General features: G+C 40.9%; 1 protein-coding gene and 1 non-coding gene across 2 annotated transcripts in view; both read right to left on the bottom strand.

The window, feature by feature from the left end:
- Window positions 1-14,357, bottom strand: part of LOC144480482 (furin-like) — an 88,518-nt gene that overhangs the window by 24,452 nt on the left and 49,709 nt on the right. Inside the window, exons 3-9 of the mRNA XM_078199965.1 lie at window positions 9,308-9,403; window positions 7,912-8,040; window positions 6,870-6,946; window positions 5,233-5,321; window positions 2,047-2,219; window positions 1,612-1,824; window positions 257-357 (exon numbers count right to left, since the gene is read on the bottom strand). Coding sequence (XP_078056091.1) covers window positions 257-357; window positions 1,612-1,824; window positions 2,047-2,219; window positions 5,233-5,321; window positions 6,870-6,946; window positions 7,912-8,040; window positions 9,308-9,403 — 878 coding nt within the window. The remainder of the gene's footprint in view (window positions 1-256; window positions 358-1,611; window positions 1,825-2,046; window positions 2,220-5,232; window positions 5,322-6,869; window positions 6,947-7,911; window positions 8,041-9,307; window positions 9,404-14,357) is intronic.
- LOC144480611 (U2 spliceosomal RNA) lies at window positions 10,075-10,262 on the bottom strand. The gene has a single exon (XR_013495702.1). It is a non-coding gene; the product is annotated as a U2 spliceosomal RNA (small nuclear RNA).

The raw sequence follows: 14,357 nt of genomic DNA, 5'->3' as shown, positions 1-14,357 counted from the left end.
ACACTAAGGGGCAATTTAGCAAGGCCAATCCACCTAACCTGCACAGCTTTGGAGTGTGGGAGGAAACCTACGCGGACACGGGGAGAAACGTACAAATTCCACACAGACAGTGACCCAAGGCAGGAATTCAACCCAGCTCCCTGGTGCTGTGCTAACCACTGTGCCGTCCCTATTCTATGATTAGAAACTTAATTAGCAAGTTGGCACAAAAAATTAATGCTACCAGCAGCACAAGAGATTACACAGTGATGCATACTTTGCTTCCAGTGCAAGGGCAATGATTCCAGCAGCAAGGGGAGCAGAGGCAGAAGTTCCAGTATGTGACTCTGTGCACTTCTGTCTGAGATCAGTTGTAACCTAAAGAGGTATAAAGGAAGAGCTATTAAGGTATATGAGCAATCAAAACGTAAACATCTTAATGAGGTACAAGAAATGAGAACCGAGAGCTGAGAATGAGAGAAAATGTATCTGTCAGCATTATCACCAATCAAAAACATTACAAAGTATTTGACTTCAGATCAGGTGTTTATGATCAGAATAAAAGTGAGCTTTTCAGCATTAATACCTGGTTTATACAGTCTTCCCTCCACCAATAGTGAATTCTACCTAGACAATTCATAACAAAGGCAATTTGTACAGAGGCCTGTCACACATCAGAAGCAACACATGCAAAGCTTACACAGGATGGGGTGGCAAAGGATCAAAGTTCTCTCATTCCACAGCCAGTACAGCTTTTAATGGAAAGGCACCACTGTGAGCCTGTCTGATTTGGCAAAAACAAGCTGTGCGCGCAAGCGGGTAATAGAATTATGGAACAGAGTGCCAGCAGGGCTGGTGGTAGAGAGTCATGGCAGGGTTTAAGGAACGAACAAATATATTTGCCCATTAGAAAAGGGGATATACATTATTATTCTGCAACTAATGGAGGGGCCTTGAATTGGTAGATAAAGCTAAAATAATCTTTGCCCAAAGTATTACTATATCCATCCTTATCTGTTACTGCTCTTTCAAATGAAGCTGCATCCATATCTGTATCTGCCTCGCTTTCCTCCCCCAGCTGAGACGAGCTAACTTAAGTGATTACTCAAACCTTCGGACGTACCACTGCACATTTCATAGAACAACTGAATTCTAAGCACAGAAAGGAAACCATCAGGGCAAGAGTGCCTGTTCCACTAGCAGCTTCAGCTGTCCACTCTAATCTTGTTTTCCCTGTTGGTACTGCATGCCCTTTAATACTCTGAAGAGGCAAATAATCTCTTAAATGTTGTGACTGAATCAAGGTTAACGGTCACTTGCACAATATAATGTAAAGCCTGCATGTGAAAAATAAATCAGGCTCCTCTATTAGGCAAGAAGCCTTTAACGCAACAATTTGAAAATGGGCACATTCTGAATGAGATGCAGGTTAGGGTGCATTGACCCAAACAGGTGCCGGAGTGTGACAACTAGGGGAATTTCACAGTAACTTCATTGCAGTGTTAGTGTAAGCCTTACTTGTGAGTAATAAATAAACTTTACTTTACACTATTCCAACATTATTGTACCAAGAACAAAGCAAGCATAAAAATAAAGGTTATGACATTGTATAGCATCAAAAAAACTACTTACAATTTGTTTTTCAAATTGACCTCCACTACTGTATGTAGTAGCTAGTGTTGAGGAGCATGCCTCACTGTACCAAGGCACATTCCCATTCTGAGTTGTGCTACTGATTGAAAGAGTGTAGATACTGTTTGTGTACCCATCACAGTTACAGCTGTCATGCTCCCGGCCACCATTCCCAGAAGCCCATACGAAAATTGAGCCCAGGTTACCACGTCCCTGTAAACATTTCAGAACAAGTCATTGCTCACCTTGTGGTATGAAATTGTGTCACAAAATGGTTTCTGCTCATTTATCAGATCCGCATTTTAACCAAACCCTTTTACATTGATTTTATGACATTACAGACAGGTCATTTGGCCAAACAAGTTGATGTAGAAATGCACATTCCACTGTACATAATGTATCCTGCACAACATGCACAAGTCATATTTACTTTACCTGAGAAATGCCTTTAAAAAATGCTGCCTGTGCTAATTTAGCAGGTCCGTCCACTGTCTTTCCATCATCTTCTGGACCCCAGCTGGCACTGTAGACGTCAATGTGCTGAGGATACATGCTGAGAGACTGAGCTTCCACGGCATCAGTCACCTCCCCATCAAGCATTCGCACGCCTGCAAAAATTGAGAAAATATAAAAGTTAAAATTGAGGAACTAGCCAGCTTGTGATTGAGCTACAAGGCAGCTCCAGGTCCAAAACGTAGCTGACAATTTACCAGAGGGGAAGGGCAGTCAGCTCAGAATACATACAAGACGGAATAGATAAAGTATAATTTCAGCTCTTCCCCAGGATTATTACTGGAAACATGCAAGAGACACAAGGTTGGGGATAGTAGCCATCACTGATGCACAGCCTGCCAGCACTCAGTGCAAAATGTGAGAAATGCTTGCTGACATGATGATTTAAAAAACGCAGCAGTGGTGAAAAGTGAAGCACTTTATGCAAGTACATCCAATTTAGTGCCTTTTTTTCCCCCCCAAGTGAAATATAATTTTAAGAGCATTGTAAAATTGTGAAGGCCTGAGATTTCATACTTGGTCGGGTGAACAAAAAAATGTGAGCCATGAGTTATCAACTTTGGAGTGGAAGATGGAATTAGTTATTGCAGGCTTTACCAGTTTGGTTTGGGAATGGTCAACTTGCAATCGTATAGCACCAATGCAGTAAAAGGTCTGAAGTGCTCAACAGAAATATTCACAAAATCTGACATTGAATCACAAAAAGAGTCGCCATAAAGTTTTAAGGAGTGACTCTAAGAGAGATGGAGATATTGAGGGAAGAAATTCCAGTGCAAGAAATCCATCAGGTCCCTGCACTCGAGCCCACTTCTCAACATGCCTTCCTCCAAAATTCCATTGGTTCCCATCTTTAGAACACTTTAGAAGCAGGCACCACAGTCCTTTGTCCACAAAGTTAGTAGAGGAAGTAGCTCAAAATAATCTGGTTATCAATATTCCCTCAAAGCTGCTGATTTGTGCAAAACCTGGAAATCCTTGTGTAGACTGTCCACAAGTTGGTCCCTTCAAATTAACATGCATGCATGGCTAGCTAAGGAAAGTTAAAAGGATAATGTACTTAAAGAAATCACATGCATGCAAAATTTTTTCACAGGGAGTGCTTATTCATGTCTATTAAAAGTGGGCAAAAGAACATTACAAACACATTAAGCGCTTTGACTGCTAAAATTGCCAAATGGGGAAGATGGGGGTGGCAGGGGTGTGGGGGGGGGGGGGAGAGAAGAGAGAGAGGAGAAACTTTCCACTTGCAGATTATATCCATTTTCCCGTTGGAACTACAATTGATTTTAACTGTACTGCCCTTCATGGTTAAACACGTTGACACCCACTGACAAGGCTCACACCTAAACAGCCTTTTAACAATAACCTAGAGACAAGATGGGTGTCTGAGGTACTGATCTAGGCAAGGAGGGGAGGGAAAGGCAGGGGAAAGAGAAACAATGTTGTGCTTTAGGAAAGTGTAATAGTGTGTTTTCTATTAAACTAATTACAGTAGGATAATATAAAGCAGATTCATGGCAGGGAAGGAGCGCACTGCATTTTATTCTTCAGATGCCTCACATTTGCCACAATTACTGTTGGCATCAGCTAGCATGAAGGTTTTGTAATCCTCAGACAGGTTTTCTAGCAACTGAAAAATAATCCTCCTGCCAGAAACGAATTCATGACAATACCTCATGTTGCTGTATCATGAAGAAAATCTTGTTAATATTTCTGGGGCCTACTGTGGTATCCTGCAAAGCAGGATTGTGGGGTGTGCGTGATTACTTTAGTTAAGCTGGTGACTGAGTGTCTACAAAGCTGAAGACATCAAAGAGGCCAATTGTGAAAGGCAGGCATTTGAAGCGAACAGGGCCAAGTTAAGACATTCCATAAACGAACACAGCATGGGTAGAAATTTGCATTGAGAGATAAGCAAGATTTGGATTTTTTTTTAAGCTGGTGAATTTCAAAAGGAAAGGAAGTGTTTACAACTTAGAAAAGGCCATGTGGGAAAAGACGAAAGAGGAAAAAAATCATATTCAAAGAGGGACGAGCGCTGTGTTGGAGGGTGAGCACGGAGGACCTCCTGATGAGTGCACTCTGTGCTGTGAAGCGAAGGAAGTAGCCTTCACCCACCCCAGACAAGTGTCTGTTTGCTCCAGAGGGCAAGGTTTTGAATTTCTACAGCCGAGTGCGAGAAAGCACCACCTCCCTTACAGCAACAAAGGGCTGTGCCTTGTGCTAAAAGTATTGGAATTTTAAACAAAGATCTAAATGAACTGTTGCCTAAAGGTGGTGTTTGAAAGTCTAACCAAGAATTAATCGTGCGCGTGTGCACGCGCGGGCAGGTTGGGGGGGCGGGGGGGGAATGCTCTACGAGGCTAATTTTAAACTATGTAAATGTAATCTTGCGCGTTTAAGTTTTCCTTTCTTTACAAGAATTTTAAATTAATATTCAACAATCTCTTAAAAAAGAAAGTGTTACTGGAATTTGTGGCTCCTGACTTCAGTACGCGTTTTCTCTAGTGGTTAAAATACAAATAGAAAAATTTCTCTTTTTGGGATTTGGTTTGCATGGCACTTACCACCTGCCAGATCGTAACAGGGTGAACCCAACTTCAACTTTGCACAGCAGATTACATTAGCATAAAAATAATCTGTATTCTCTCATTTTCACAAGAATGCTTTGACCAAGTTCCCTCCCACTTATTTAATTCCCTTTCTGCCAAGATGGTCAGTATCCCATCCTTCTCCAGGCGACCAACTTCCCCTTTCTCTCCCTGTAGCTCGGCAAAGTCTGCTCACATAGCATTTTCTCAACTTGTTGCTTTGCCTATCAGCATGGCTCAGGTGAGAAATGTATTGGAATGGGGCTCAAAAAAATGCGTCCTAGAAGATGGGTTTTTCAAAATGGTAATCACTATTTTTTGTTAGACAAAAAAGAGAAAGCAAGGCAGCATATAAATAAAACTTGACATAAAACCCAAGGAATGGCATGTCACATATTCTCAGTTGGGCTTTCAGCACTTAGAATCATATCACAGCAGGAAGAAGTGATTTCAGGAATGATAAGGGTGGGGGTGGGTATGGGATTACTGGTGGAGGGAATAAAAAGTTGATACATACCTCCAATTTTGGCATTATATGCCACTCCCACACCACAAATCCCATTGTTGGCAACAGCTGCCACCTCACCAGCACAACGTGTTCCGTGTCTGTGGAGAAATGGCAAAGATGAAAATTCTGCAAAACATTTATTGTTTAAACTGTTGTACATGCTGGCTTTTTTTAAAATCTTAACGCATCGCTTCTGTTCCCATCTCCATACAGTGTGTTGACACGTGCCACCTTCTGAAATGTGAAACAATCCCATGGATTCCTTTAACATAATCAATGTCAACAAATCTTTGTCACACACGTTATGGAGCGGGTCAGAAGTATTTATCAGCATTTTCAACTGTATATGAATTACTCTGTTACCGATGCTTTTGTCACAAGAGGTTTGTATACCTTGTTCAGTTCTTAACCGCTAGTGACAAGCTAGCCATTACCAGTACTTAATCCCAGTATTACCTCAAAGCTCCTTCCAGGCAAAACTAATGTGGAAGGGCAGAAACTTCAATTGTGCGGTTTCAGTGTTTTACACTGTTTGATAGAGTGTTTCACTAAAATTTCAGTGACAACACAAATTAATTGCTGCCCAATTGTTGCTCTTGGTCCAGAAATTCTATTAAGGGAAAAATAAAATAAATCCTGCAGGCTCTTTTTTCAGCAGTCAGTTTTTTTAAAAATCTACAGTTAATTATTCTCCTTTCCCAATACTGTTTATATGGTGTTAAGCAGCACCAGGAGACTGGTCAAGTAGAGGCTTGCCCCAAGTGATGAAATGCCATTTCCCCGGGTTTTATTTCTTACATAGCTCTCAGAATGTTTGAAAGTTGAGGGCTATGGTGTCAGGTGACATGAAATTCATGGTATTTACATTTGCGGTCTGAGCCTTACAGAAGTAATGTACTCCCTAGAATCCTGCACGTGTCTGTATGGGTTGACTTAAATTAAAGCTGCTATACACGGAGTTATTTCTATAATCAGAATTACTGAAAAATACAGCACCTAGGTGGGGGGAGGGGTATCGAGTCCATTGGATCTGCGCAGGTTCTGATCAATAGTAACCCAGTTAGTTCCACTCCTCCATTTTCCTCTTATCCCTGCAATCCTTTCAGCATTGCGTATTGTCCAATTCCTTTTTGGAGGTTATTGGATCTGCACCCACCACCCAATCCAGGCAAATCCTAACCATTCATTGCATACGATGCTCTCTCAACATATTGCCTCTGGGTCTTTTGCCACCTAAAATCTGTACCCTTAGGCTATCGAATCTTCAGCTATTGGAAAGTTTCTTGGGTTTAGATAGACCAAACCAATTTAAGATTTTCTACAAAATCTCATCTGAGCTTTCTCCGATGCAAGGAGAGCAAAACTAGCTTTTTTTCCAGTCCATCTAGATACTGCATTCCTTCATTCTTGGAACAATTCTAGTAAATCGCTTCTCCATCCACTGCAATGCCTTTCCATCCTTCCTAAAATAATAGCACTGTTTTCCTGTGGGTAGCTAACCTTGTTTGGAAATTGAAACAGAGGCTCTCAGGCAGGGGGAGGTCCATAGAGAGGGGGGTCCCTACAGGAAATCACTTGGAAACCACTGAAGTAAAATCACGTAGAAATCCTTTGACTCGATATAAACTTTCACTGACATGACCTACCGATTATCATTGAGCTGTGTGTAACGGGGCTGAGGGTCAGGGTCATTATTGTTCACATCATGACTGGCATCTGGATCCTAGAACAGAGAATAAAAAACATTTTAGTTCGCTCTCCCCTACACAACACAAAGCACAAACTAAGGAGTGAATCTTGGTTGACTGCTGCAACTGCACTGTCAGAATTACTGAGCACAGTTGAGTTGAGAACAGCGAATGGTACTCAAGCAGACTTGAACGTCAAGACATTGATATTCAAACTAATATTTCTTCGATGTGGAGTTGCGTTGGACTGGGGTAGGGACACTAAAGTAGTCTCACAACACCAGGTTAAAGTCCAACTGGTTTATTTGGTAGCACAAACTTTCAGAGCACTGCTCCTTCTCACCTGAAGGGGCAATCCTCCGAAAGTTTCTGCTACCAAATAAACCTGCTAGATTTTAACCTGGTGTTGAGACTACTTACTGTGTAATATTTCTTCTACACCCTCTTCCCAGGTCTGGAAATCAAGAAAGCCTCATCAGAGCTTCTCATGTTAAAAGGGAGAGGAAAGTTATAAAGGAAGAAGGAAGAGTTTTTAATTCAACATATTGACTATTGTTGTTTCAACATTAAATTGCACATTAACTCTAGAAGTGAAATATTTGACTCCAGCTAAACTGAGTAGACTGGATCACCTCCAAGTTACTGAGCTATTTGGATGTTACTGGTGTGCACTGCCTTGGAGAAGTTGTCAAATATTAAGAGGAGCCTGATGTCAAAATTTCTGGAGAGCCAACTTTGAGCTTATGTTTTTCCAAATGGGAATAGGGGCCGGGTTGCCCAATGAAGAATTCTTGACTGGTTTGTGAACAAGTTATATTCAATTTTTATCATGTGGGATTTCAATGACACGTTTCCCGATATTTTGGGAGACGGGTACACTTTTCAAATTTTTCCTGAAGACCAGGAGTGTTGGGAATTAGCATTCCTTTCTCATAACAATCGGGCAGCACTGTTTGGATCCCCAATATCAACTTAAAATATTATGAATAGATGTACTTACATAATTAGCTGATAGGTCTGGATGATTCTTCTCAATTCCATCATCCAGAATAGAGACGACCACACCCTTCCCAGTATAACCCTGCTTCCAGGCTTCTTGTACATTCAGGTCATGACGATTCATGTTATGCTATACAATAGACAATCACATCAACAGTGAGCTGCCCTTCTTCACTTGAAAACCATATGAAGTTTTACTGACCATTGACATGTGATGTTAACACACTTTCTGTATTTGCCCTGTCACATCCCTAACTCTGCTCCCACTCCTTGTTGAGCCTTTAGATTCTTTTGGACAGCTCCTTAGGACATTTTCTCACATGGAGGTGCTATATAAATACAAGTAGCAAATTTATCTGGAACACAAACACTTAAAACAGCACACTGTACTTATTATTTACTCTGTGGTGCAATACATCAGATTAATATGGGAACACGTTGAACATGTACAAGCTTGCAATTTAATTAATGCACAATATTTATTTCCTTGGAGGACATTATTCATGCCTAGAGCATAAAATCTGGTCCTTGCTATCCTGACTTTTAAAGGCACGTAGTGTATCTCAATTAAGTTAATGGTCAGAGTCTGCACTTTGTCTTTAAAAATAGTCAAAAGAACATGATATAGGTCAAAGCAAACTGGTGGGGGGGAGGGGGGGGTGGTGGTGGTTGCATATGGTTTGTCCAAAAGTGCTCTTAGGCCACAAAGATGCACCTCTGCATTCCTATAGCATCAGACACTATGCACAAAACAGACTGACAGGAGCTGTAAATTACACCAGCCCTGACCAGCATTCTCGCTGGCTGCCTCGGTTTGAACAGAAAAGCTTTCTCCAAGTTAACGATTTGCAATTCAGGTAATCAGAAATTACTTACAAGCAAGGTTAAATTATTAAGGGGGGGGGGGGGGTAAGGAACAGTTGCTGGTGGTTGTTTCTCAGGGCTTCAAAATTCCCGAGATTCATCAATCCAGGACAAAACGTAACGCAAACCACATTGAAACAGCACAACATTTATAGCAATGCTCTTATCATTGGAACATTGAAACTGGAGGAAGCTATTCAGCAACTCAAGCCTATGCCACATTCATTTAGATCATGGTTGATTCATCTACACACCCTGGCTTTAAAACTCAGTACCCTTGTCCAACAAGAATTTAATAATCTCAATTTTAAATTTTTAAAGAAGACCACACTGATCAAGCTCATTAACTACCCTTCCTTTATAATTTGGTTGACTATTACACTTGCGCAGATTTTTTTTAAAAAAACTTCCCTTTACAAGTTCAGGGAGACGTCTTCAGCAATGTGAGTAAATAACGTGCGAATGTGGAGAATTACAGGGGACAATCAGCACCTTTTCATTCTCAAACTGCTGCAAAACAAATTACTACTCACCAGGTACCACTGCGCTGTAAATTTGGGGTCATTTGGTTCTATGTAAATATCCCGCTTTGTCCTGGTCTTAATTACTTGCTGTTCCAGCCATTTAACCTATTTACAAAAATAAAACTGCACCTTAGAGAAAAAAAAACATTCATCTCCAGACATTACAAAGCAATTCTGTTTAACCAGATTAATTAAACCAATTAGTGCACAATTTCAAGTGGAAGGGAACGGCGACACATTTGACATTCTGCTCAAGGTGCTTCACCAATAGCTGACACATTTACAGATAATGCATTATTTTTGATATATAACAAAAGATTCAAGATATGTATGGAATGCAGTATTTCCCATCTACTTTCCAGCTATTATAAATATTGACGGGCTGACATTCATTTTTAACTTAAAACACAATTTTAGCTAAATCAATTATGTCATAATTAGAAGACCTCAAATGCACCCACCAGCTGGGTACGCTTATCCCCCAGGCTGTTACTGACTTTGAGAAAAACATGAGAAACACTTTAATTCTCACAGGCCACCCTAACAACCTTTGTCAGCAGAGCAAAAGATCCAACATTACATCTTTCCACCGATTCAAAAACAATTTAATGAGACAAATTTCAAAAAAAAAAATTTTTTTAATACTTTTCCAATTCAATCAAATCAAATCCAATTCAGAGTCTCAACAAGTTGAGACATTTCAGATCCAGGCTGACAAGACAGGGCGAGCGACCAAACCACCCTGTCCTGGGACTGATCTACATGATTGGAGAAGGGGGGGTTCCTCCTCCAAGACTTGAGCTCATTTGCATCTTAGCCAAAAGGCAGTGATGCCGCTTTAAAAAATTGCTTCACATGAAACATATGAAGCTTCAGTGTAACCTAATGACCTCGACCAAGTGCGGCCGACCATGAGCTGCTGACCATACTACACTTGATCTTAGCCAAAAGGCCGAGAAGCGATGAGACAAATGCTGGATGAGAGAAGAACTTTTGTACTAAAGAATTCTATTCTGGTTGGCTCTCTCCTTCATCCACCTGGGGCATCATTTTTCAGGAGCTCTGCACGAAAAACTCCTTTCAAATTGAGTGCAAAATTTTACAATCAATTATTCTAATGAAAACAATGTACAGCATAAATAACTTTGCATTGTGTAAAACTAAATTAATACCAGTTTTCCATCTCGAGCCCAGTACTCCAGGTAAAAATATCTACATTCAAACCAGCCAACTAATCACATGTGGCACTTCATTCTAGACATCATGCCAGAGCGTTTGTTATTGAAACTACATTACTCACCACTAATCCCATCAAGTCAATTGACTCAATTCTCCTCCACCCTAACCTTGTACCTCCCAAGGTGTTACAATTATGAGGTTTATAATGTAATGTTGGGACTATTTTCAAATCTAGGGTAAAACTGAAGTAACGTGACCTGTTTGAACAGTCACCCCAAGGCTTAGATTGGTCCAAGGATGTACCTTAGCCCCAGCAGTCCTCTTAGTCTGCTCCCTGCAGTCCTTTCTTTAACTTACCTGGGACCTGTTTCTCCCTTTCATCTCCGTGATACTTGTTAGCTATGTTGTGGAGATGCCAGCGTTGGACTGGGGTAAACACAGTAAGTAGTTTCACAACACCAGGTTAAAGTCCAACAGGTTTATTTAATAAACCTGTTGGACTTTAACCTGGTGTTGTTAAACTTCTTACTATATTTGTTAGCTGACAGATTCCCCCAAAATTCACTGCCTCAAGACTACCCTTGAACTGATCTGGTAACCTTAAAAACTGTGCTCCCACCCTTGTTATTAGGTAGGAACCAATGTAACAAGTATTGAAATATCCTGTACCTTAAATGTTACAAATTCCCCAGACTTCTAATTTCACACCCAGGGACACAGTTCAATGGATTTTGTTTTTGTACCCCTTTTGGTGCTTTACTCTGAATCAATCAAAAAAGAAAATCAAGTCCAGAGTCCCCCCCACACAAGGGACAAACCAGATCCAAGCTGACGAGGATTATACATCCCATCTTGAGCTTAATCAAAACAAGACCCAAGGTGCTAGGGTCAGGCATATACCCCCTCCCGGGCTTGATCTAACGCATCTTAGCCAAAAGGCCAAGATACTTTTTAAAAAGAAATTGCATCAGGTAAAGCCTCGGTTTAACTTCATTGGCTACTCTGATCGCTTACTCTGCCCAGGCATCAGCACACCAAGTGCAATGGGCTAGCCATGTCCCCTGCTTGATCATAATTTCACTCAGATATTATTTCATGCTTTCCACTCAATTTCCGCCCCATCAAATTCGGAAGGAATGAAGCAGACAGCAAGTGGCTGGATAAAACGGGAGCAAGTGAGTGAAATGATCCAGTTAATAAAAGCTCAATATCATGTCATTATTTTGACTGTCAACCCATTTAAAGTGTGACCCCACAGTTCCTACACAGCAAAACTCATTCCTGGAGTAGAAAGAATCAAGATCCTAGTGAATCAATATTTTAATGATCACACACAGCAAGTCTATTTTAAACTAATGAAATTCAGAATTCCAACATATACCCCCAGAATCGGAAAGTATTGATGATACAGCTCAGAGCTCTCAGCCTTTATTCACGCACCTGTATAAATGGTTGCCAATGGAAAGAGGAGAAAAAAGAAAGCGAGAATTGAACCGTGAAGTTCATTCCACTGCATAAATGAAATCACGTCATCCATCCTTTTTGCTGTTTCAATTTAATTTAAAATGTTTACACCGGAGGAGCCAGTCTTTAGCTCATTATGCAAGCATCAGCCCTTTGCAAGAACAAAAACACAAGTCAGATAGTTATCTGAGCCAATTTAAAATTGAGCTCAAGGTTAAGTCCAGAAGGCTGGAAAGTACCCAGTCAAAAGATGAAGTGCAGTCTTTCGCGCTTGCATTGAGCTTCACTGGAATATTCTAGAACACTAAGAGCAAAAGTCAGAGCAAGATGGAGAATTAAAAGAAAAGGCAATCAGAAGCTTGCGGTCAAGATTATGGATGAAATGGACGTGTTCCACAAAGCCACCACCTCGTCTACATTTGATCTGCCCAATGTACAGCAGACAAATACAGTATACCATTGAAAACAGACCATGTAAATTACTGTATAAATTGGAAGGAGCCTTAGGAGGGTGGAGAGCAAGGGGGTAAAAGGACAGATGCACGTGCACGGAAAGGAACATTGACAAACATAGAAGATAGGAGTAGGAAGAGGCCATTTGGCCTTTTGAGCCTACTCCGCCATTCATCATGATCATGGCTGATCGTCCAACTCAATAGGCTCATCCTGCTTTCTCTCCATAACCTTAGATCCCTTTCACCCCAATACAAAGTGGATGTTGGAGTAGACGAGGGCATTACTGAAGGAACAGACTTTTTGGAATGCTGAAAGGGGATTTTGGGATGGGGGTGGAAGATATGTTTGGTGGTAGCAGCATGCTGGAGGAAGTTCCAGTGAATACAGAGCCTGCAGGGATGGAGCCCCTATCATGGGTTGACAACCAAGGGAAAAGGGGTGAGAGCAAGGATTATGAAATAAAATGAATGCAGTTGTGGGTCCAATCACAATCAGGGGAATTCTTGGAAGAAAAAAAGACATTAAAAGCACTAGTGTGGATCCCAATTCCAGTTTGCTCCTTCCATCTGCAATAAGTCTTCAAGTCGGTCATTAGCTAATAATACTGGAAAACCGTTAGACAAATATGGCATCTGGCACACAAAGAACAAAGAACAGTACAGCACAGGAAACAGGCCCTTCGGCCCTCCAAGCCTGTGCCGCTCCTTGGTCCAACTAGACCAATTGTTTGTATCCCTCCACAACTTTGCAAATTTCAGAATAGCACTGGAACACTACACAATCAAATCCGGTCAGTTTTTTCATGAAACCAATCTTGAATTTATCTGTATTAAAAAGTTAAATTGTGGAAGACCATGTTCATTGGATTTAGCCTAATATTTGGTTTCTCCTAACCATCTCATTCCAAGCTCCAATTTTGATCCTACTACCCACACAATTGTGTAAGGGTGTAACCAGAAATGTGTTTTCCTCTCATGTACCAAAAAATAGCAAGGTCAGTTTTTGGTTCTTAGTTTGCTATTTTCCTTTCATTTCTCTAAGTCACAAGGTGTCACGAACTTGGTAACCCATTTTAGCTTTTACTTCGTGTTATGAGAGAAACACAAAATCACTATTTTGACCAATTGCTCCTGCAAATGGATTATTAGTTGGTGCTCAAGTCTCCAAATGAGTCCATTATCAATACAAATACTTAACATAGGATGAATTGTTTGCGAACATTGCAATGCATGGCTTCAGTCTCTATCCAAAGTGTATTCCATTGTTTGCAGTCAAAATAAATATTTGCACGGTAGAAAGCCAAGTTCCTTCAGATATCCTTCTCATTCAAGCCGGAAAGCAAACTTGCAAAGCAATCAGATTATTTCTACTGTATTTTTGTCATTATACAAAAGGTTAAATATCAGCAAGAGTGAGAAGGGTTGTAGAATGACTGGCTGCTTCAGATTAGCATGTATGACGCAAGATGTCCACTCCGTGAATGTATCTAAAATCCTGCTGACCACTTGCGGTGCCTCGTGCCCACGAAACAAAGCAGACAATTTTTGAAATTGTGTTCCAGCACAAATGACCCTTGGCGTCCTGAGCTGAAACCAGTCGATCGGCGTTTAATTCTTGTTGCCAACTTGGAGAAGGAGCTGAAGCTCTCACTAGGAACAGACACCCAGAAGCTCATTAAGGGGCTGATTGCCCTAAAATGCCCACTACTGCTCTTTAAAGGTGGCGCATGGCATTTTGGTATCAACTCTTATCCTATCACCACTTTCCTAACAATGACTGGCCATCTGGAAGCAAACAAAATGTTGGATTGAAAGTGCTATTTTAAAAAAAAATATCCTTTCATGTTCTTGCTGCTAGAGCAGTGACAGCGGCCCGAAATTAGATTTTCTGGGTCACCAAATTATCAACACGAACAATCCTTACTACTGAAATTCTGAGGACTTCAGCTGTAAAGAGTAAA

Source organism: Mustelus asterias, chromosome 29 (assembly GCF_964213995.1).
Source record: "Mustelus asterias chromosome 29, sMusAst1.hap1.1, whole genome shotgun sequence".
NCBI classification, from domain to species: Eukaryota; Metazoa; Chordata; class Chondrichthyes; order Carcharhiniformes; family Triakidae; genus Mustelus; species Mustelus asterias.
Note: the sequence above shows the minus strand (reverse complement) of the source record. Positions and strands in the feature narration are given on the sequence as shown.